At 39.4% G+C, this 23,590-nt stretch overlaps 1 protein-coding gene across 1 annotated transcript in view; it reads left to right on the forward strand.

The window, feature by feature from the left end:
* Fmn2 (formin 2) overlaps nucleotides 1-23,590 on the forward strand; it is a 309,451-nt gene that overhangs the window by 181,004 nt on the left and 104,857 nt on the right. The window contains 3 exon segments of the mRNA XM_032914755.1: nucleotides 445-591; nucleotides 9,930-9,989; nucleotides 10,576-10,696. Of these exon segments, the coding sequence (XP_032770646.1) occupies nucleotides 445-591; nucleotides 9,930-9,989; nucleotides 10,576-10,696 (328 nt within the window).

Genomic DNA, 23,590 nt, shown 5'->3' on the forward strand with positions numbered 1-23,590 from the left:
AAAGGAAGTGGCACAAAGAAAAAACTGAAGTCAGGCAGGATCCTGGGTGAGATGAGCATGTTCTAATAAAGCAAACTTAAACCTGGAATTCAATCGTTCTATCTGCCTTTTGGGATTCCACAGCTTATAGCCAGAAATCTGTTTTGTGCCTAACATAAGACAATGAAGGATAACATAGATGGCGTTGTTTTATAGAAATTCTCATTGTTTATGGACCAGGATGGCACCTCTTGGCTTCTACAATGAGACTCATTCTTATTAGTGGCATGTCATTGTAAAGCTAACCTTGAGACACTGTTTTTGAAATATACCAAGTAACAGGGAAGGTCATAGCTTGCCTGTCACTCAAAACTATCAGTGGTAATATGATTAGCTTGGTATTGATTTCAGATGATTCAAAAAGACAGTGTATAAGAGAAAAATCTTTGTTATCTTGCCTTATAGACATTAAAAAATGGACCAGGAGTCATGCAGGTCCTGGGTTTGGTTCTAGCCTTTGGGAACTACATGAATGCTGGGAATAAGACTCGAGGACAGGCAGATGGTTTTGGACTAGACATTCTGCCCAAGCTGAAGGATGTCAAAAGCAGCGTAAGTATCTTGTGTTAATGGTCGCACCAAATTGGGGATATTTTTAAACATAAGTAACCCTTTCTGTTCTGAGATCACAGTTTTCACACACACACACACACACACACACACACACACAACATATACTACACATACACACACACTCTATACACATACATACACACAACATACACTACACACACACTATACACATACACACATACACTACACACACACTACACTACACACACACTATACACATACACACATACACTACACACACACTACACACACACACACACACACACTGATGTTGTTTATAATTAATACTGAGGAGATTGTTAGAACAGCAATGGAAAGTCGAGGTTAGGGATGACAATCAGACCCACAGATGAAAGTCTGAGAGGGTGATCTTGGAAAGTAAGAGCCATGCTTCCCCAAGAGGCCACACAGAAAGAACAACAAGGTGGGAGAAAGTATGAGCGAGCTTTTAAGTATGGAGTTATAATAAATGACTGTAAATAATGTAAATGAATGACTGTCATCCTGAGGGAATGCAGGCAGTGTTCTCATGAGAGACGCAGCACACTGTCATCATCCTTGAGAGAGAGACACAGCATAGATTCCTCCTCCTCGGGACAGAGCAGCTGCTTCTTCTGGTCTCTCTAATCAGTCTCGGTTGTGGCTGTTTGCTCCTATCTCTAGACGATTTCTCTACATTGGCACCAATCACTCAGCACCATTCTCTAAGTTCCCACAGTGCCAGAAATTAAAAGACAGTCTTGTGTTAGTTCTGTTTTGTGCTTGGTGGTGTGTACTTGTTGTTTGGTTGCTTGGTTTGAAGACATGGTCTCATTAGCATAGGCTGACATCAGACTCCCGGCAGTCCGGCCTCAGCTTCCCTGGTGCTAGGGTCCCAGTTTGAGCTAGCACCAGCATCACTTAATTCATATGGCTTTGATGGGCACTCAAATAAATGTGTATATGCAAGTGTAATTGTATTCGCATTATAAATATTTCATAGAAACAATTTTCTATTTTATAGACATAATAAATTATGTTCTAAAAACATCAATTTCAACAAACAAGCTGGTTTTTGTTCTAACAACTTTTGCAAATAACATTTAAGTATAAAGAGGTCAATATAATGTTCAGCTTATAAAAACTGATCTAAGATATATTATGAATAACAAAAAGTTGCTTAGAATTATTTATAAAGATGGATTGTATTTCTTATTTTGCTTTATATCTCTTATCCCTTCCTCTATTAAATTATATTTTACTAGTTTAAATAATCACAAAATAACTCATAATAACAAACAATAAAGAAGCAAATGCTTAATATTTAGAATTCCCATAATATCCATTCAAGATTTTTTCATTTTGAACTTTCATAAGAAAGCAGATATAAGTGTATTTACTCCTCAGTAATATTTATAGACTAGAGAAAACAATTTCAGATCAACCACAATGTTCTCTCATCAGGCCTATAGGCCATCTTTCAAAAGAAGTTTTACTCACTGATTCATTTACTGCTGTTTCGCTGATTGACAATTTAGGAGAAAGAAGAGACCTCAAGTTGTTTGAACCACAAGCAAATCCTGTGTGATGATGGGGAGGTCTTTACTGACCACATAACTCTCTCCATACGAATTGATTACTAAGAGGAGTTATTCTTGTCCTAAATAATGGAAAAGTCTTGACTAGATTCCATAGCAGAGACTCCTAGGACAAGTTAAAGTTAACAAGATTTATTGCAGAAGAGAAAGTTCTAGGGCCAGGTAATATTACAGACCAAAAATGCTTCAAAGTGTTCTGGACCCTACATTTACAGCCAGGGGAAAGGATGTGAAATACACAAAGCTTGACTCAAAGAGTTTGTCACTTCTCTTACATGGTCAGGATTTGATATCTTTCATGGCTATCTGCTATGACTAGCTGATGCTTAATTATTTGATTTTGGGGATATATTCTTTTAGAGTAACATCAAGCTAGGCTGCGGTTCACTATATAAGGACTATATAAGGAAGCCATTTTGGATAACTTTATCACGAAAGTATGGAGACCAAATTAGGTCAAATTTGTAATTTAACAGAGTAAACACTTTAGAGAATTTAGATTGTTTACTAGATTTTTCTCAAACCTAGTTTATCTGTTGATTAATTGGAGCAGATAAATAAAACAAAAGCAAAAAAACTTAATTAAAAGCCATTGCTTCTAACTGTGCCAGAAAAGAAGCAAAAAATATTCTTTGAACATTTTAAAGACTATTGATTGTATATAAAATAATTTTACATTTTCAAATGATATGTATATTGTTTTAATAATAGTTACATAGGAATTAATTCCTCCATCTCAGTTACTATAACAAATTGTAATGTTTACTGGCACTTGAAAGGTTTCTACTTAACTGAAATACTTTTCTACTTCTCTGGTCAAAATTTAATGAATTCCTGTCAAGTCCAAGGATTATTTCTTATGACAGTACCTGCTAGGCCATTTATATGGACTTGCAAGTGATGTTTATTTCTTTCATTGTGGTGATAATTGAAAACTTAAGTGCTGTGGCTGGAGAGGTTTCTCATTGGTTAAAGCAACTTGCAGTTCTTTAGAGGATCCAAGTTCTGTTCCCAGCATTCACACGGAGGCTCACAACTGTTTGTAACTCCCATTCCTGGGAATCCAGTACCTTCCTCTAGTTTCCATTGGCACCAGGTACACATGGAGGGAAAACATATACATAAAGCTTAAAAGACAAAAAAGGACTAAGAAAATACAAAATAGGTTTTGGCCAGAGTCCCGGACCAGCGGAGGATCCCTGCCTTCAGCAGCTCTCTGCTCCCAGGCCCCCTGGAGGGGAGTTCTCGCCGCCTGGTCGGGCGGGCACTCCTGAGGCAGCAGAGCGGAGGAGACCACCAACGCCGCCACCCCTGCCCACATCCCTGGCCCAGGAGGAAACTGTGTCACGCCTCTGGGTACCCGTGAGAGGGAGGCCCAGGAGCAGCAGATCCACTGCGCCTGAGACACCACACCTGAAGGGACCCGACCGGATAAACAGTTCTCTCAACCCAAGTACCGTGGGAGTGAGAGCTAATGCTTCATAGAGGAGGACGAGCATGGGAAACGAGATAATGACGCAAGTGGCGCTCAGTAGTGTGCTCATCGGATCTCAAAAGCTATCTGGAACCCTGGTGCACGGAACCTCCCGGAAGGGGCGGGCAAGAGATCTTCCTGGCTGCTGAGGCCGTGGAGAGCTCATAGGCAACACCCCATGAAAGCAAACTTGAGCCTGGGGACCACAGGTAAGACAAACTTTTTCTGCTACAAACGACTTGCCTGGTGAACTCAAGACACAGGCTCACAGGAACAGCTGAAGACCTGTAGAGAAGAAAACTACGCTACCAAAGCAGAACACTCTGTCCCCATAACTGGCTGAAAGAAAAACAGGAAAACAGGTCTACAGCACTCCTGAAACACAGGCTTATAAGACAGTCTAGCCACTGTCAGAAATAGCAGAACAAAGTAACACTAGAGATAATCTGATGGCGAGAGGCAAGCGCAGGAACCCAAGCAACAGAAACCAAGACTACATGGCATCATCGGAGCCCAATTCTCCCACCAAAGCAAACACAGAATATCCAAACACACCAGAAAAGCAAGATCTAGTTTCAAAATCATATTTGATCATGATGTTGGAGGACTTCAAGAAAGACATGAAGAACTCCCTTAGAGAAACACAGGAAAACATAAACAAACAAGTAGAAGCCTACAGAGAGGAGTCACAAAAAATCCCTGAAAGAATTCCAGGAAAACACAATCAAACAGTTGAAGGAATTAAAAATGGAAATAGAAGCAATCAAGAAAGAACACATGGAAACAACCCTGGATATAGAAAACCAAAAGAAGAGACAAGGAGCTGTAGATACAAGCATCACCAACAGAATACAAGAGATGGAAGAGAGAATCTCAGGAGCAGAAGATTCCATAGAAATCATTGACTCAACTGTCAAAGATAATGTAAAGCGGAAAAAGCTACTGGTCCAAAACATACAGGAAATCCAGGACTCAATGAGAAGATCAAACCTAAGGATAATAGGTATAGAAGAGAGTGAAGACTCCCAGCTCAAAGGACCAGTAAATATCTTCAACAAAATCATAGAAGAAAACTTCCCTAACCTAAAAAAGAGATACCCATAGGCATACAAGAAGCCTACAGAACTCCAAATAGATTGGACCAGAAAAGAAACACCTCCCGTCACATAATAGTCAAAACACCAAACGCACAAAAAAAAGAAAGAATAATAAAAGCAGTAAGGGAAAAAGGTCAAGTAACATATAAAGGCAGACCTATCAGAATCACACCAGACTTTTCGCCAGAAACTATGAAGGCCAGAAGATCCTGGACTGATGTCATACAGACCCTAAGAGAACACAAATGCCAGCCCAGGTTACTGTATCCTGCAAAACTCTCAATCAACATAGATGGAGAAACCAAGATATTCCATGACAAAACCAAATTTACACAATATCTTTCTACAAATCCAGCACTACAAAGGATATTAAATGGTAAAGCCCAACATAAGGAGGCAAGCTATACCCTAGAAGAAGCAAGAAACTAATCGCCTTGGCAACAAAACAAAGAGAAGAAAAGCACACAAACATAACCTCACATCCAAATATGAATATAACAGGAAGCAATAATCACTATTCCTTAATATCTCTCAACATCAATGGCCTCAACTCCCCAATAAAAAGACATAGATTAACAAACTTTATACGCAACGAGGACCCTGCATTCTGCTGCCTACAGGAAACACACCTCAGAGACAAAGACAGACACTACCTCAGAGTGAAAGGCTGGGAAACAACTTTCCAAGCAAATGGTCTGAAGAAGCAAGCTGGAGTAGCCATTCTAATATCAGATAAAATCAATTTTCAACTAAAAGTCATCAAAAAAGATAAGGAAGGACACTTTATATTCATCAAAGGAAAAATCCACCAAGATGAACTCTCAATCCTAAATATCTATGCCCCAAATACAAGGGCACCTACATACGTAAAAGAAACCTTACTAAAGCTCAAAACACACATTACACCTCACACAATAATAGTAGGAGATTTCAACACCCCACTCTCATCAATGGACAGATCATGGAAACAGAAATTAAACAGAGATGTAGAAAGACTAAGAGAAGTCATGAGCCAAATGGACTTAACAGATATTTATAGAACATTCTATCCTAAAGCAAAAGGATATACCTTCTTCTCAGCTCCTCATGGTACTTTCTCCAAAATTGACCATATAATTGGTCAAAAAATGGGCCTCAACAGGTACAGAAAGATAGAAATAATCCCATGCGTGCTATCAGACCACCACGGCCTAAAACTGGTCTTCAATAACAATAAGGGAAGAATGCCCACATATATGTGGAAATTGAACAATGCTCTACACAATGATAACCTGGTCAAGGAAGAAATAAAGAAAGAAATTAAAGACTTTTTAGAATGTAATGAAAATGAAGATACAACATACCCAAACTTATGGGACACAATGAAAGCTGTGCTAAGAGGAAAACTCATAGCGCTGAGTGCCTGCAGAAAGAAACAGGAAAGAGCATATGTCAGCAGCTTGACAGCACACCTAAAAGCTCTAGAACAAAAAGAAGCAAATACACCCAGGAGGAGTAGAAGGCAGGAAATAATCAAACTCAGAGCCGAAATCAACCAAGTAGAAACAAAAAGGACCATAGAAAGAATCAACAGAACCAAAAAGTTGGTTCTTTGAGAAAATCAACAAGATAGATAAACCCTTAGCCAGACTAACGAGAGGACACAGAGAGTGTGTCCAAATTAACAAAAATCAGAAATGAAAAGGAGACATAACTACAGATTCAGAGGAAATTCAAAAAAATCATCAGATCTTACTATAAAAGTCTATATTCAACAAAACTTGAAAATCTGCAGGAAATGGACAATTTCCTAGACAGATACCAGGTACCGAAGTTAAATCAGGAACAGATAGACCAGTTAAACAACCCCATAACTCCTAAGGAAATAGAAGAAGTCATTAAAGGTCTCCCAACCAAAAAGAGCCCAGGTCCAGACGGGTTTAGTGCAGAATTCTATCAGACCTTCATAGAAGACCTCGTACCAATATTATCCAAACTATTCCACAAAATTGAAACAGATGGAGCACTACCGAATTCCTTCTATGAAGCCACAATTACTCTTATACCTAAACCACACAAAGACCCAACAAAGAAAGAGAACTTCAGACCAATTTCCCTTATGAATATCGATGCAAAAATACTCAATAAAATTCTGGCAAACCGAATCCAAGAGCACATCAAAACAATCATCCACCATGATCAAGTAGGCTTCATCCCAGGCATGCAGGGATGGTTTAATATACGGAAAACCATCAACGTGATCCATTATATAAACAAACTGAAAGAACAAAACCACATGATCATTTCATTAGATGCTGAGAAAGCATTTGACAAAATTCAACACCCCTTCATGATAAAAGTCCTGGAAAGAATAGGAATTCAAGGCCCATACCTAAACATAGTAAAAGCCATATACAGCAAACCAGTTGCTAACATTAAACTAAATGGAGAGAAACTTGAAGCAATCCCACTAAAAATCAGGGACTAGACAAGGCTGCCCACTCTCTCCCTACTTATTCAATATAGTTCTTGAAGTTCTAGCCAGAGCAATCAGACAACAAAAAGGAGGTCAAGGGATACAGATCGGAAAAGAAGAAGTCAAAATATCACTATTTGCAGATGATATGATAGTATATTTAAGTGATCCCAAAAGTTCCACCAGAGAACTACTAAAGCTGATAAACAACTTCAGCAAAGTGGCTGGGTATAAAATTAACTCAAATAAATCAGTAGCCTTCCTCTACACAAAAGAGAAACAAGCCGAGAAAAAAGAAATTAGGAAATGACACCCTTCATAATAGATCCAAATAATATAAAGTACCTCGGTGTTACTTTAACCAAGCAAGGGAAAGATCTGTACAATAAGAACTTCAAGACTCTGAAGAAAGAAATTGAAGAAGATCTCAGAAGATGGAAAGATCTCCCATGCTCATGGATTGGCAGGATTAATATAGTAAAATGGCCATTCTACCAAAAAGCGATCTACAGATTCAATGCAATCCCCATCAAAATACCAATCCAATTCTTCAAAGAGTTAGACAGAACAATTTGCAAATTCATCTGGAATAACAAAAACCCAGGATAGCTAAAACTATCCTCAACAATAAAAGGACTTCAGGGGAATCACTATCCCAGATCTCAAGCAGTATTACAGAGCAATAGTGATAAAAACTGCATGGTATTGGTACAGAGACAGACAGATAGACCAATGGAACAGAATTGAAGACCCAGAAATGAACCCACACACCTATGGGCACTTGATTTTTGACAAAGGAGCCAAAACCATCCAATGGAAAAAAAGATAGCATTTTCAGCAAATGGTGCTGGTTCAACTGGAGGTCAACATGTAGAAGAATGCAGATCGATCCATGCTTATCACCCTGTACAAAGCTTAAGTCCAAGTGGATCAAGGACCTCCACATCAAACCAGATACACTCAAACTAATAGAAGAAAAAACTAGGGAAGCATTTGGAACACATGGGCACTGGAAAAATTTCCTGAACAAAACACCCATGGCTTATGCTCTAAGATCAAGAATCGACAAATGGGATCTCATAAAACTGCAAAGCTTCTGTAAGGCAAAGGACACTGTGGTTAGGACAAAACGGCAACCAACAGATTGGGAAAAGATCTTTACCAATCCTACAACAGATAGAGGGCTTATATCCAAAATATACAAAGAACTGAAGAAGTTAGACAGCAGGGAGGCAAATAACCCTATTAAAAAATGGGGTTCAGAGCTAAACAGAGAATTCACAGCTGAGGAATGCCGAATGGCTGAGAAACACCTAAAGAAATGTTCAACATCGTTAGTCATAAGGGAAATGCAAATCAAAACAACCCTGAGATTTCACCTCACACCAGTGAGAATGGCTAAGATCAAAAACTCAGGTGACAGCAAATGCTGGCGAGGATGTGGAGAAAGGGGAACACTCCTCCATTGTTGGTGGGGTTGCAGACTGCTACAACCATTCTGGAAATCAGTCTGGAGGTTCCTCAGAAAATTGGACATTGAACTGCCTGAGGATCCAGCTATACCTCTCCTGGGCATATACCCAAAAGATGCCCCAACATATAAAAAGACACGTGCTCCACTATGTTCATCGCAGCCTTATTTATAATAGCCAGAAGCTGGAAAGAACCCAGATGCCCTTCAACAGAGGAATGGATACAGAAAATGTGGTACATCTACACAATGGAATATTACTCAGCTATCAAAAACAATGACTTTGTGAAATTCAGAGGCAAATGGTTGAACTGGAAACTATCATCCTGAGTGAGCTAACCCAATCACAGAAAGACATACATGGTATGTACTCATTGATAAGTGGCTATTAGCCCAAATGCTTGAATTACCCTAGATGCCTAGAACAAATGAAACTCAAGACGGATGATCAAAATGTGAATGCAGATCGCTCCTGAGAGACACAGCCAGAATACAGCAAATACAGAGGCGTATGCCAGCAGGAAACCACTGAACTGAGAACAGGACCCATGTTGAAGGAATCAGAGAAAGAACTGGAAGAGCTTGAAGGAACTCGAGACCCCATATGTACAGCAATGCCAACCAACCAGAGCTTCCAGGGACTAAGCCACTATCCAAAGACTATACATGGACTGACCCTGGACTCTGACCTCGAGGGTTGCAATGAATATCCTAGTAAGAGCACCAGTGGAAGGGGAAGCCCTGGGTCCTGCTAAGACTGAACCCCTAGTGAACTAGACTGTTGGGGAGAGGGCAGCAATGGGGGAGGGTTGGCAGGGGAACACCCATAAGGAAGGGGAGGGGGGAGGGGGATGTTTGCCCGGAAACCGGGAAAGGGAATAACACTCGAAATGTATATAAGAAATACTCAAGTTAAAAATAAAAAAAAAAAAAAGAAAATACAAAATAAATACATTACATAAAAGATAAAAAAAATGAGCTAAAATTCTCATGGAGGAGAATGAAACCAGCGAATTATTTACATTTGAGCTCTCCCTGGTAGGGTGAGCTTTCTCTTGACATTTACATCAGAAGACTTGGAGGAAATTCTGTCATCCGGCCCTTTAGCTACAATGACTGAGGCAATGTAGAATATGAAACCACCCAGAATACTCCTAAGTGTATTTGTGTTTTTAGTCTGTGTGCTTAATAATACATAGTAAACATTTAACTATGCGTTACTTACATTGATCTTTCTGCCTAGGACAACAGCAGAAGCCTTTTGTCATATATTGTCTCATATTATCTTCGAAATTTTGATGAGGTAAGACCATTCTATATACACTCCCCCTTTTGATTTTTTTCGTGTGTGTGTGTGTGTATGTATGTGTGCGCACGTGTGCACGCGTGCGTGCCTGTGCAGTGGTTATTTGTACAAACTGGCAGATGCAGAAACCAGAAGACAACCTGTGGTACCTTCTGTGTTGGCATCTCATCCCCATGAGATCGATTCTGCAGGAACCTTGCCATTTCGTGTGGTCTCATTAGCTGGTCAGTGAGATCTCAGATGATCTTATTTATACTCCCAACCCCAAAGTGCTGAGATGCAGGCACATAGAGCCATGACCCATGTACACGGGTGCCATAGATTTGAGCTCAGCTCCTAGATAACGACAGAGCAAGCACTTTTCCCCACTGAACCATCTCAGCTGCCCATTATTTTTCTCTGTTGGATGGTTCTGTCGTGGTTCTCCTGGGAGTTTGCTTGTTTAGTTGTTGTTGTTGTTGGTAGTGGTGGTGGTGGTGGTGGCGCTGCTGCTGCTGCTGCTGCTGCTGCTGCTGCCATTTCTGCAGTTGCATGATATTTCTTTCCCATGCTGACTCGCTTTAACATTGTGCCTGCTAATTAGGATGCTGGCAAAGAGCAGTGTGTCTTCCCGCTGTCAGAACCACAGGAGCTGTTCCAGGCCTCACAGATGAAGTTTGAAGACTTCCAGAAAGATCTCAGAAAACTAAAGAAAGACCTGAAAGGTAACCCGTGACCTTGAACTTACATATTTTTGTAGTGTGTACTCTTAATGAGAGATGATAGACTTTTAAGGACCGTTAAGGGATATCAATTAGGCAGAAGCCATGCGAGCTGTTCATCTGTGTGCAGCAAAAGAAAATCTGCTGATATTTTTATTCTCATTGCTTGAAAATACTGAGTGGTAGAAATTTGGTTATCCAATCATATCTTAGCTATTTGAGTGGCAGCCCACTTTATCAGGAACAAGTGTACATCTTATTTTTATTTTGTAGCCAAAAGTATTTTGGATACTTTCCATATCATGGTTGGACAGAAGTCCTTTGATTGTTGAAAAGATTAATGGTTCCTGCCTGTTCTCCTCTGGTACACTTGCCCAAACTTTTGTAATTTGTGAAAACTTGTGGAAACCAAGCATGCTCTTTCAGATGCGTTGTTAAATGACACCTGGGTGGAGAGTCCAAAAGCCTTCTGTCATGCAGATTTGATTAATGCTTATCTGAAGCTCTCCAAATTGCTTTTATTTGTAGCATTTACACACAAGTAAGTAGTCTTTCAAAATTTAGTTCCCAAAACATTCTTTGTTCCCCTTTTGACCATTTACTGCTCTTATAGCATTGAGAATCTATTTCAGTCTCTCTGAGTTATAAGTTTAGGCAGAGAACAACTACAATGCCATCTCGTTTTCATGTGTTACTGTGCTACTGAATGAAAATAAGAGGTAGTCACTTCTGCACTGAAGTTCAAAGAAAAAAGGTGTAAAGCAGGGGAAGGGGGATGGGATAGCAGGTTTCTGGAGGGCAAACCAGGGAAGGGCATAACATTTGAAATGTAAATAGAAAAGATAGCCAAGAAAAGGAAAAAAAAAGATGTAGTTTTGAAGAGACCCAATCCTGAAATATGAGATGAATTTACCCAAGGGTATTGGTCCTGATCAGTCACCAGATTTTTAGCAGTTATGTTCTGGTCACAGATGCATTAATATAGATTTCAGTCAACGTAATGTTTTCCTTGAGGTTCTTGTTTATTCACATGGTCTATATTGGGTGCTAGCTACATGTGGTCAATACCCCAAAATGCAGTAGCTGCTCTTAGCAGCGCCACAACTCTGTTTCTTAGTCATGCTCCATTCCAGCTCCATGCATGTGTACCTATTGATTAAGACCAAGAAAGACAGTGTTGCCCTATCCAAGTATTACATTTATGTGAGAACCAGTTCATTCCTGTGGAAAATTATGGCACCGTACATGGAAGTTGTTGGGAGATGTGATAAAGGGTTCTAGAAGAGTCGCAAGGGGAAAGTGAAGATTGGCTATATTCAAGCTACTTTGTATACATGTGCAAACTCTCCAAAGAACATATTCTTAAAAGTCAGTTTGAAAAGAACTAATTCTTTGAGCATTATACAACATTTCCCTTTATAGGGCTTATGAGAATGCAGAAGTTATGGCTTTGTTTAATGAGGATTTAAACACACAGTGATGTGCCAGGGGCATTTCTGGAGAGGCCAAGAAGTACTTCATACTTCCATCCACACTTCATTCTTGAAAATTAGGATTTCATCATTTACAGATGACTTAATAAACAAGAGGAATGGTATTATAAGTAAATATGCGGTCCCACATACAAGTTTGGAGAGGCTTTCATGGGAATACTCAGATGCACACAAATACAAACATAGCCACTCATGTATATACACAAATAATCTATACATACATGCACACAAAACACATACATGCCCACATACATACACAGCGATGATCACACATGTACTTATGCATGTAGTTACAAACACAAGTGACACATGAACACACAGACTTCCTTTAGAAAATATAGGTATTAAATGTGGATGTGGTCATGGAAACACCAGATCCTCATAAGTCACAGTACCCAACAGCACAAGATCTAGAGAACAGGCTTGAATGATGAATCCTAGTGCCTCTCTCCACTGTGTTCTCATGGATGTGTGTTTCTTAGAGCAATGTAGTAGCTACAGAAAACTCCGCATTAGAGGACTGTCAAGAAGTATGTCTGAACAACAGGAAGTGAAGCAAATGGTTGGAGCCGTGAAGCCCAATGGTTTACATAGAGGAAAGATGCATGTATTGAAGGACCCTAACCATTGATCAGCAACTATGACATTTTCCTGACAATTCCTTTCTGTTATAGCTCTGTAGCCAGCTTAATGTTATAGAAGTGGGGGAGGATGGGAGTGAGCTTCCCAACACTTTCTTAGCTCATGGCAGCCAGAAAGCATGGAGGATAGAAGATGAGTCCAGGGATAAGATACATAACTCCAAAACATGCAGCCGGTGACCTGCTTCCTCTAGATCCTTTCCACCTGTCAGTAGCTCATTCAGCTGGGATCTCATCCATCCAGGAAAACATGGCTGAGGGCAGTGCTCGCCTGTCTGACGGCAGTGCTCGCCTGTCTGAGGACAGTGCTCGCATGGCATGGCTGGCTGGAAGGCAACCGTCTGCATGCATCTCCAGGGGGCAATACCGTATCCAAACCATAACAGAGGGCTTCGTGACCAAATAAATACAGACACTGCAGGGTTAGGTTAATTGTGAAAGGAATTCACAGTATTTTACAGCGGAGGGATTTGCAGTAGTTCTTTGTTTTGTTTTGTTTTGTTTTTTCTTACCACAGAGCACTATTTTCTCACGGAATGTGTGGTGGCTTCTGTGGTCAGTGGAACATGTCTGAGCACATTTGAGAAATGCAGGCTTGGTCCTGTGTTAAGAGCACAAACATGACTCAACTCTGAGCTGACAAGGAAACCAGTTTATGAAACAATATTGTTATTTTTATTTGTTTATTTTTGTTTTTGTTTTGTTTTTCTGTAAATAAATGGTATCAAATTCTGAGGATTAAAAAAAATGCCTCTTATTCTTCAAAATCTGATCCTTTTCACAGAAAAGATAATTTGGGCACTAGGAAGGAAATCCTGTGAATCAAAATTTAAGTTCCATTTTAGAGAAATAAAGAACCATTAGAAATATAATTTTTCTTATCAGGTACACATGAAGTTCCTTCTTTTTAGGAATGGTTTGGATATAAGTAGACATACATTTATGTAACCAAGGGGATCAAATCAGAGTCTACCTTAGATAAAAATAATCACCCTTAAAAACAGTATTAACTCTGATCTAACCTTTAAAAACTATTTCTTTTAAATATTTATTTTACTTTTCATCTAGATGTATTAATTTTATTTTATCAATGTGGATATTCTGCCTGCATACATATTTGTGTACCACATAAATGCAAAGTGCTCATGGGTGTCAGAGGAAAGTATCAGATGCCCTAGAGCTGGTGTTACAGGGGGTTAACCACCATGTGGGTGCTGTGAATTGAACTCAGGTCCTCTGAAAGGACAGCCTGTGTACTTCACTGCTGAGCCATCTCACCAGTCCCCAAATGATTTATTTTACGTAATCAAATTTGAGGATTCCTTTCAGATATTTCGAATAGCCTATCTACACCTTTAAATAGATCAGATACGAAAAGGAGTTAAGCTTGGCAAGCCTTCATACTACTCTGTGTAAGCAGTCAGTAGCAATTGCTAGTCATGAGGTAAAGTTGAATAAGCGATATGATTATTTATTAATGGCAAAGGTTCTGTATTCACAACATCACTCATATGTCCATCTGTCCCTCTTGTTTCCGCATACTGACTTGTTTTGTATTTTCATGGAAACTGAGAAAGAATGTGTTAGGACTTGGACATTACAGACAAACACCTGGATCTCGTCTTAGCATTCCTGTAAAGACATTCATTATATTGGGTTCTCTTGGCCTAAATAATGACGTCTGTACCTGCTCCTCAGGATAAGAATCAGGCTTCCTAGCCCAGTGAGGTGCCTTTTGTTCTGCAATTTTGATGTCTTTCATCAGTAGCATTTCTTAATGCAGCTCCACCAAATGATGGCTTATGGTCCAGTGTCCTGGTTAGGTAGGAACTGTAGCCATGGGGTTTGATGAGAAGGTCGGGTGAGTCAATCTCGGGAGAAACTGTCAAAGTCTCAATGAGCATGGACTGGAAGGAATCTCTGAGACAGCTTTCAGACAGACATTGCTGCGCATGAGCAAACTGTATTCCTGTCATAACAGAGCCACAAGGCCTAGAAGGTGCTTTTAAGGTAGGAGCCAAACAAAATGCAGCCTCTTTTCTCGAACATTCTACTGAACGAGACAACTTAGCTTCATCTGTGATGTTACAGATACATAAAGCATGCATCAGTCTTTAGAAAAACCATGGGAAACAAAAACAAACCCTATGATTTCAGCTTATAAAGTTCAATGAACTCTTTTCTTTTTTTTTTTTTTTTTTTTTTTTTTTTTTTTTTCGGAGCTGGGGGCCGAACCCAGGGCCTTGCGCTCGCTTGGCAAGGCCCCTTCCCCCGCGCTAAATCCCCAACCCCAATCAATGAACTCTTATTAGAATAATTGCTAGAAGGCACAGAGAAATATAAGCAACAGAGTACTCTGTTGCCTAAGGCAAACAGGTCATTAGGGATCACTCAAGGCTCTTTCAAAGTATTGGTTACGTTTCATTCCTTAAGTCTTAAATTGAAATATATGAGTACTCATTTAATTATTCTTTACACTTTATGTGTTATATGTGTTCCTTTATGTGTAGGATAGGGTTAATAATCTTATTTGGGAAGAAAGAAAACTGGGCAAGCATCCAGAAACATGTTTGATTTAGAATTGAAACTGAGTAATCTGGGCTCCCCTAATTTAAAATGTGTGATTGTTCTGCCTTGTCTGTTCTTTATGAAGAAATTGCATAACTTGACGAATTCAAAAGTAAACATAACTAAGAAACATAAGAGATTTAATTAAAAGAACAAACTATGTTAAAGAAAAATATAATACTCTTCTTGGAGGTAAAAATGATTAATACGACAGAGAAGCAATTTTCTGTTGAACAATTCAAGCGTATATTATTTACAAGGCAATAGCATGTATAAAATTAACTACCAGTGTCAGAAAGCTGTTGAGGTCTTACGGAAACATAATCCATTATTTTTAGTTATTGCTTGTACTATTTCATAGGAAAACAAAGGAAAAGCAAAACCACACGCCACTTTAATGGATGTAATTTAATATAGGAAAGTTAACACACAGTGAAAGGTCAAAACAATACAAGAATAGAGCACAGTAATGCAGGAAGCAGCCATCATCCCTAGAACTCAGGAAAGCAAGAGAAGTTGAAGTTAGTGCAGAATAGACATCTTCAGAGAGAGCATTCCCTGAGGCTAGACATGGGCCTCAGAGAAACGATAATTCTGCTGCATATTCTGCCTTAAGGACTTGGGAGAGCAGATCCTCTGGGGATGAGGCTGGAGGCAATAGGGAAATGTCAGCAGCACATACATGTGACTGAGGATCTGAGAACAGAGTTTGAGACAATGACTGTCATGACATTTTGGGGAGACATGGTGATGCTGGTTTGAGTGTGTGGAAACACACTAGATACAGGACCCACCTGCTGATTGTAGAAACTGGGAGGCCAGCCTTCAGCTCTCTCTCTCTTTATTCCTCTGTCCGGCCTTTTCCCATTTCACTGTGGAAACCTTTCACTAAGATGTTTGGTAGAGAGGAAAAGTATTTTGATGAGTCTAACACCATTGTCCAAGGGCCAGATGTAGAAAGGCAGTTTTGAAGCAAAAAACAAAGCAAAACAGCAACCAAACCAAACCAAATAATATTCATTTAGTTGTTTATGTCCATTATTCTAATATGATCCTATCTGTCTTATGGCTCTCAAGTTCAGATCAAGTAGAGGGAATCTGTAACTTTTGGAGAGAGGTCAGCCACATAATACCCTGATAACCTTTTTTTGAAGGTATTTGCTAAGTTGTTTAGAGTGTCTCTCTCTCTCTCTCTCTCTCTCTCTCTCTCTCTCTCTCTCTCTCTCTCTCTCTCTCTCTCTCTCTCCCTCTCTCTCTCTCTGTGTGTATGTGTGTGTGTGTGTGTGTATGTGGGTAGGGTGGGGTGGGGGTGGCTGGCTGACTTGGCTGACTGGTTGCATGTAGTCATGGGCTGTCTTGCGTATGGAAAACTTACAGAAGTTGAATTTCTCCTTCTACTATGTCTGGTTGCGATATTGAACTTAGGTCATTGAACTCGGTGGCAAGCATCTTTACCCACTGACCCAGCCCAGCAGCCCCTCTACCCTTCCTCAATGCTGACAGACTTTCCTTTATGTTGTCTTGAAAGTCATCTGTATAGCCTGTCCAGTGTGGTTGTCTCTAGAATAGAGAAGGAAACAAATCTGAGCAGAAATTATGGGAGCTGCTCATCAGTGTCCAGGGTGGTAGAAAGGGGTCTGCAGTTCGTCATTCTCAACTGGTTTGGTTCTGATAATAGATGACTAGTTGCCAATGTGATGGTCCTGTGCTTCTTTGGCTTTGCCTGGTCTTTTACTGAGTGTGTTCTCAGGGTCACATAATGAATAACTTAGAACATGCAAAGATAGGAACCTAGGTTCAACCCCCAGAACCCATACTAATAACCAGAACTGCTGGCGTTTGCATATAATCCCAGCAGTGGGGAGGCAGAGATGGGTGGATTACTGAGGCGCCTCTTCTAGCCAGCCTAGCCCAACTGGTGAGTCACAGGTCTAGGTGAGATATTTGGTCTCTTAAAACATGATGTATGGTTCTTAGGAACACCTAGGGCTTCCCTGTAGCTTCCAAATATGCATACATATGTGCACATGCTCATACATGTATATGTATACATATATTTTACGAATACACACATCAAGAAATCTTATGGATATCTGTAATTGGGTATGACTTGTGTTTATTTCACAACTTACCAAGAACACCTACAGTGGAACCTGCTGTGTTCCAAAATGTTGGAAGTTCATACAAGTTCATGTCACATGTAATCAGTAAGAATAACAGAATTACAGCACATATTAAGGCCATGCAAAAAGCGCAGTACACCTTACCCATGTTACCTTGTACTGGGAAAGTTACAGGCAAAACAGTTGCTCTTTCCAGGTTGCAGATGAGTAAAGAGGAAGTCCCAAGACTCAGGAATGTTTCCAAGTATCCGAGTAGGAAGAAATGAATGGGAGTTACATTGCAGAGTCTCTCCCTGAGTGCTGTGGCATGATGCCTTCATTGGCTTTTATACGAAGGCCTTCCATGTATCCATCTGAGTTAACATTAAAAAATGCCTATAGATGCTAGCTATAAATCCATAAATGATATCCAATCATTGGTCATAGAATTACATTCTTACCAGGCATGACTAGATTAGAAATCAATACCAAAGCCCTAGTAAAATGTTTTGAACTCATGAAATAGTTTCCAAGTTTGTTACAATAAGTAGTAATTTCTGGAATGGTCAAAAGCCTTTGAATTTTCGTCAAGTTAAAAGCCATAGGCCCCCTATCAATTCCTGGTTTTTGTTGTTTCTTTCTGTATCTTCTACTCCCTACAGGTAAATGATTATATGGCACGTTCTCCAGCTTTTCAAAAGCACTGTGAATTTCAGACAAGTTGGCATTTCTTATGTCTTCCCCTTTCAGTACATGTACATCCCCTGTCCCATTCTACTCCATATTTCTTTCTATAATGCTCCTCTAAATTTATCTTCTGAACTTGAGAAATTCAAACTTGTTGACAAGAGCTCTGAGCACCAACCATTTGCTTTAAATGGATCTTTTGTTGATTCCCTGCTCATGGTCCAAGCTAGAGAATATCTTTCTTTGGAAGTGGTCTGTCTTACATTTTGATGTATAAAATAAACAAACTATTTCTGTATATCTAAAAAAATAATCATGTAAGACTTTTACTCCTTGGGGAAAAGATGCTTTATTATGAAATAGTTGCAACACTAATTTTATACCACAATTGAACCCACTAGTGAGACAGCATTCCTAGCCCACAGTCACTGTGGTTTCTACTTCATTGTGTGGGGGCACTTTACCAGACTCCTTGATGTAGATGAGTGTCTCCTGTGGTAGGTATATGTTCCTATTTCATCATCAGTGTTCATCATGACTGGGCAATAGTAAGAACAGAAAGGGAGGAGTACCACTCCAATGATGCTTATTGAACTGGTAAGGTCTTTGAGACAGTCATAAGCACAATGGATTACACTATTTAAGGCTTCAACAAATAAAGCTAGGCACCTAGTCTGTAGTCTTAGAAGCCAAGATAGCCTGTCATGACGGCACATGCCAGTTGCACCTGGCAGGCTCAGGCAGGCAGATCTCTGTGAGTTTGAGGTCAGCCTAGTCTATAATCCCAAGTTCCAGGTCAATAGGGCCTTACGGTAAGTAAGGAAGGAAGTAAATGATGATTATGATATCATCATACTATTAGTGTAAGGTCATATTCAAAGATTGTCACAAGCATAGGGAAACTATAATAAGCAGATTAGTTTGTAGTAATAGTGCTTTTATTATTCTAGTGTGAGGTACACTGTCATCTTAGATGATGAGATGACAACTTTCTGTACCCAGTTTTGAGAATTAAGTACTTGCACTCATTTGGAAGAATGGAGCCTATAAAAATCTTTCAAGGCTTTATGGAAGCTTTCTTATCAAAAGTTATAAATATATATAAATATATATACATATATATATATATATGAACAAATATATATATTTGTTCTTATCCTGGTAAAAAGAAAGTAGTATGCATTTCACTGCCCACAGCGTGTGTGTGTGTGTGTGTGTGTGTGTGTGTCTGTGTGTGTGTGTGTGTGTGTCAGGAAAGACTGTAATGATATATAGACAAGGCTTTTCTGTAGAGAGGGGAGCAATTTAGTTCCGAAAATAGAGAGTTTTTCATCTAATCAATATGTTTGTACTCTTCTGTGTATGTTGTACATGCTAATGTAACTTTCCCAAAGCTCACAGTGAAATGTTAAGTTTAGGCTGTAATTAACATTGATTGAACTTGGAGGCAAGTAAATTATGGCTAGAATACTCAAGCTCCCTCAAACAGTAAGCAAACTTCTCATGATGTAGGTCTGCTTCGGAGAGAGCTCTGTAATGTGATGGTTAGTCTATGGTGATAAAGATACGCTCCCCCACTTCTCAGCATGCTGCGTTGTACACAAAACTGATGTGTTGAATTCGATGTTATATTGGACTATCTGAGGCTTTTGTTCCTCCTTCCCTCTGGCTATATTTTTCTTTGTTGGGAAGCCTAATGCATACTTCCCAGTATCAGTCCTTTACCATCACACACAATGTCTTTGGCTCGGCCAAGTCTTTAAATTAGAAAGTTAACACAATAGGAATGGCTCAGTCATGCCAATAGCCTCCTGACAAATTTTTTTTTCTTTAAATTTGGATATGACTCTAATTAAGTTTTCCAAGAACTCTATCTTTGTTCTGATTTTAATAATGTTTCTAAATGACCCTGCAAGTTTATTATATTGCAGCATTTTGAGTTTTTAAAAAATTTGCATAGTCACATACCAATTTTCCAAATGATAAGTACTGGCCAGAATGGTATGTTGGGAAATAGGCATAGTGCAGCTAAGAGTAGAGCAGGAGCCAATGTTTGAAAGAAACATCTCAATGCCTTAACTGCACTGAGTGTTAACTGCATTAAGCGTACTCTTATCTGTGCTGAATGCTAGAATGTATGAGAACTGTACATATAAATAGAATTTTAAATTCTAAACCATGATGTGTTTTACTGGCAGATCCTTCCTTTTTGATAAACTATGTACAAATAATAGAATACATTTTATCTCACAATGAAGAACTGTGAGAGCTAGAATGTGGGCTTTGGGACACTTTGTAGTGTTGTTCCGTCTACCAGTGGAGGATGTCCAGACTAAAGAAATTCACGGTCATGGGTATGGTTGACAGCACTGTCTTTTGTATGAAATTCTATTTCCTCTATACCTCAAGCACTATGCACATGGATGAGTGAGACTCTTCTGGACTTAAGTATAATCAGAGACAAAGATACACAAATAATTAAATGAAAGGCGTGATTATCATTAACTGCCATCTTTTTCTCAGACTGCCTGACAGACAGCTCAGTACCTAGGTCTGCAGGTTCAGGTTTTAGTTAGGACACAGATAACTTAATGGAGCAGCTGAGCATTTCCATAGCTAATAGTCAGCTTAGACGTGAACAGTCATCTATTTCATCCAAACCTTCCTTTCTAATCCTGTCATGATGTGCTCTAAAGAGAAGGGGTATGTGAAACTGAGGGAAAGATGGACCTTTCTTCCTTTCAAGTGACAAGTGAGCCCTGAACTAAATATGTTTGGGTTGATACAAATACCAACAAATTGACATAAGGACCAAGAATATGTCAGGTAGATATAGACTTTGGAGAAATTTGAGTAAGTATGGCATTTTACAGAGGGACAAGATGTTCACTCTAACCAGCAGATAGGTAGTACTATTCATTCCACATTTATGCATAATAGGTACAGAGCACAGTAAGTAAATGGGGAATTGTAGGTGCAAATAGAAAATAAACCTACCTTTGGAGATTAGAATCCTGCTAGCCATTAAAGATCTGAGATGTGTGCAACACTGTCCTTTCTTTTTAAATTGCTCAAGTTTTCTCTGAACACTATTTAAAAGCAGCCTCCAGGCATATTCCACTGAGGGCTGACTGTAGAAAGATATCTGCTTAATATCTCTATGTCAGTTTTAACATATAGAGCATCTTGAGGATAGCAGTGCTCCTGGCAGAGGTGTGAGACGACTCCACCAGAAACTCCAAGACACTGGGCAAACATTTTTCATGTGCTTTCTAGGTCTCAAACTGTGCTTAATTCTCATTGTGTACAGGGAATTCCATGACTTAAATTCAGAGATAGATTAAGGAGAAAAGAGCATAATTTTGTTTATCCTATACTAAGTATATGCTTCATAAAAATAAGTTTAGATTACCTATAAAATCAAATGAAAAATTTCAAATATAAAAACACTTAGATAAATTATTATAATACTCAATTTTGTGTGTGTGTGTATGTATACAACATGTATGTGATGTATATGTGCATGTTGCATGTTTTCGTGTGTGAGTGTGGGTACACATTCCTGGCATGCTTGTGGAGGTCAGAAAACTATGGAGTTTGACTTCCTACCTTGCTGGAAGCAGGGCCATTTTGTTATTCACTGTTATGTAAGGCAGGCTAGCTGTAGCATGAGTCTTGTGGATCAACTATCTCTGGCTTCCACTTCACCATAGGAACACCAGGTTCACAGGTAATTGCTGTCATACTATGCTTTGCATGGGTCCTACCTCATGTCATCATGCATATATGGCAAGGTCTTGACACACTGAGCCATCTCCCTAGCCCACAATTTTCATGTTCTTATTTACTGAATGTTCTAGTCTGTAAACATTGTTGAGCGAAAACCTTAGCAGACTTTACCACAATCAGCCCGTTATCTGGTCCTGCTTCCCTGACAGTGAAGTCTTCCCCGGAGACAACTGACCTATTAGATGAATGCCCATTGTCCCTATTATCAGTACACTATTGTGACATTAAATATCTCTAGATGATATAGAACTCTGTGAATGAAGCTGTGGCTATCCCATTTTCTAATGATATTTTGTTTCATTCTTAGGACAGGGTCTTATGTATATAGCTGGTATTGGGGTTGTTATATAGCTGAGGATGACTCCTGATGTTCTGTGTCTACCTCCCAAGTGAAACTGCAGACTACCAAGCCTGGTCTACTTTCTATTTCTTTGGAGGGGGTGGAGTGAGGAGAGATAGATTGTGACTCACAGTCTCTCAGATAAGGAAAAAGCCAAGCATTGTTCTTCCATGCTTCCCTCAACAACTAGACACTCATCTGATAAGCTTTTGCTCTTCTCATGAATATGGAAGATAATGTTAAAGACTCAATGACTTCTGAATGAACAGCTCCGTATGTGCAGAGGTGGTCATGGCTGTTACACAGTATGAGAAGCTAAACCCTGGGCCCAGGAAGGTAGTGGTCAAGCAAGGTTTGAGATGATGAGAAGAGCTTGTTTAACAGCTCAAAGCTGCTTAACACCTTTTTAATATTTCTTCCTTTGATGAACTAGAAATAATTGACTGAACTATTATGAGGGACATTAATAAATTGGGCCTTATTTTCTATAAGCAGCATCATACATTGCCTTCCTATTGAGGATCTACTTTGACATTGTTTTAGAAAATTCTTGGAAGTATGATATGATCAAGTATATGCTTAGCACCATCTGCACATATTTTTTAAAAAGACATAAAGCTCAATCTGGTGGCATTGATATATTAGATCAGCTACTTTGGAGACTAAAGGATCTTACGCTTATGACCCTGCACGGGGTACAGACATGAGCAACTTAGTGAGACCTCGCAAAACAGTGATATAGCTTGGCTAGAATAGATTGTACAAGACCCCAAGTTCAATCTTCAGTACAAAAGAACAAATAAAGAAACAAACAAAAATGTTTCTTGCTTCATGGAGCTGATATCAATGATGCAGATGATGGCAGTTTCTCTTGCCAAGTAGGTTCTGACAATGAAACCCCAACACATATTACACACACACACACACACACACACACACACACACACACACACACACACACACAGTGAGAGAGAGACAGAGAGACAGAGAGAGAGAGAGAGAGAGAGAGACAGAGACAGACAGACAGACAGAATAGCCTAAGAGTGTAAAATGGCCAGTTCTTCAGGGGCTAGCACAGATCTGGCCAGTTTTTATATTAAAGAATGCAATTTTCATCTTTAGCTCTCCTCCTTACTGAGTTACAGTATTCCTTTCCATAGGCATGTCTTCAGAAGTTCTCATAGAGATGCTTCTCAACTCCAGAAGGATCTGTACTTTGGAATTTATGATGCCACAAAATGGAAGGGGATTGGGTTGATGACAAACTTCATTGTCAG

This window comes from Rattus rattus, chromosome 10, assembly GCF_011064425.1.
Source record: "Rattus rattus isolate New Zealand chromosome 10, Rrattus_CSIRO_v1, whole genome shotgun sequence".
Taxonomy (NCBI): domain Eukaryota; kingdom Metazoa; phylum Chordata; class Mammalia; order Rodentia; family Muridae; genus Rattus; species Rattus rattus.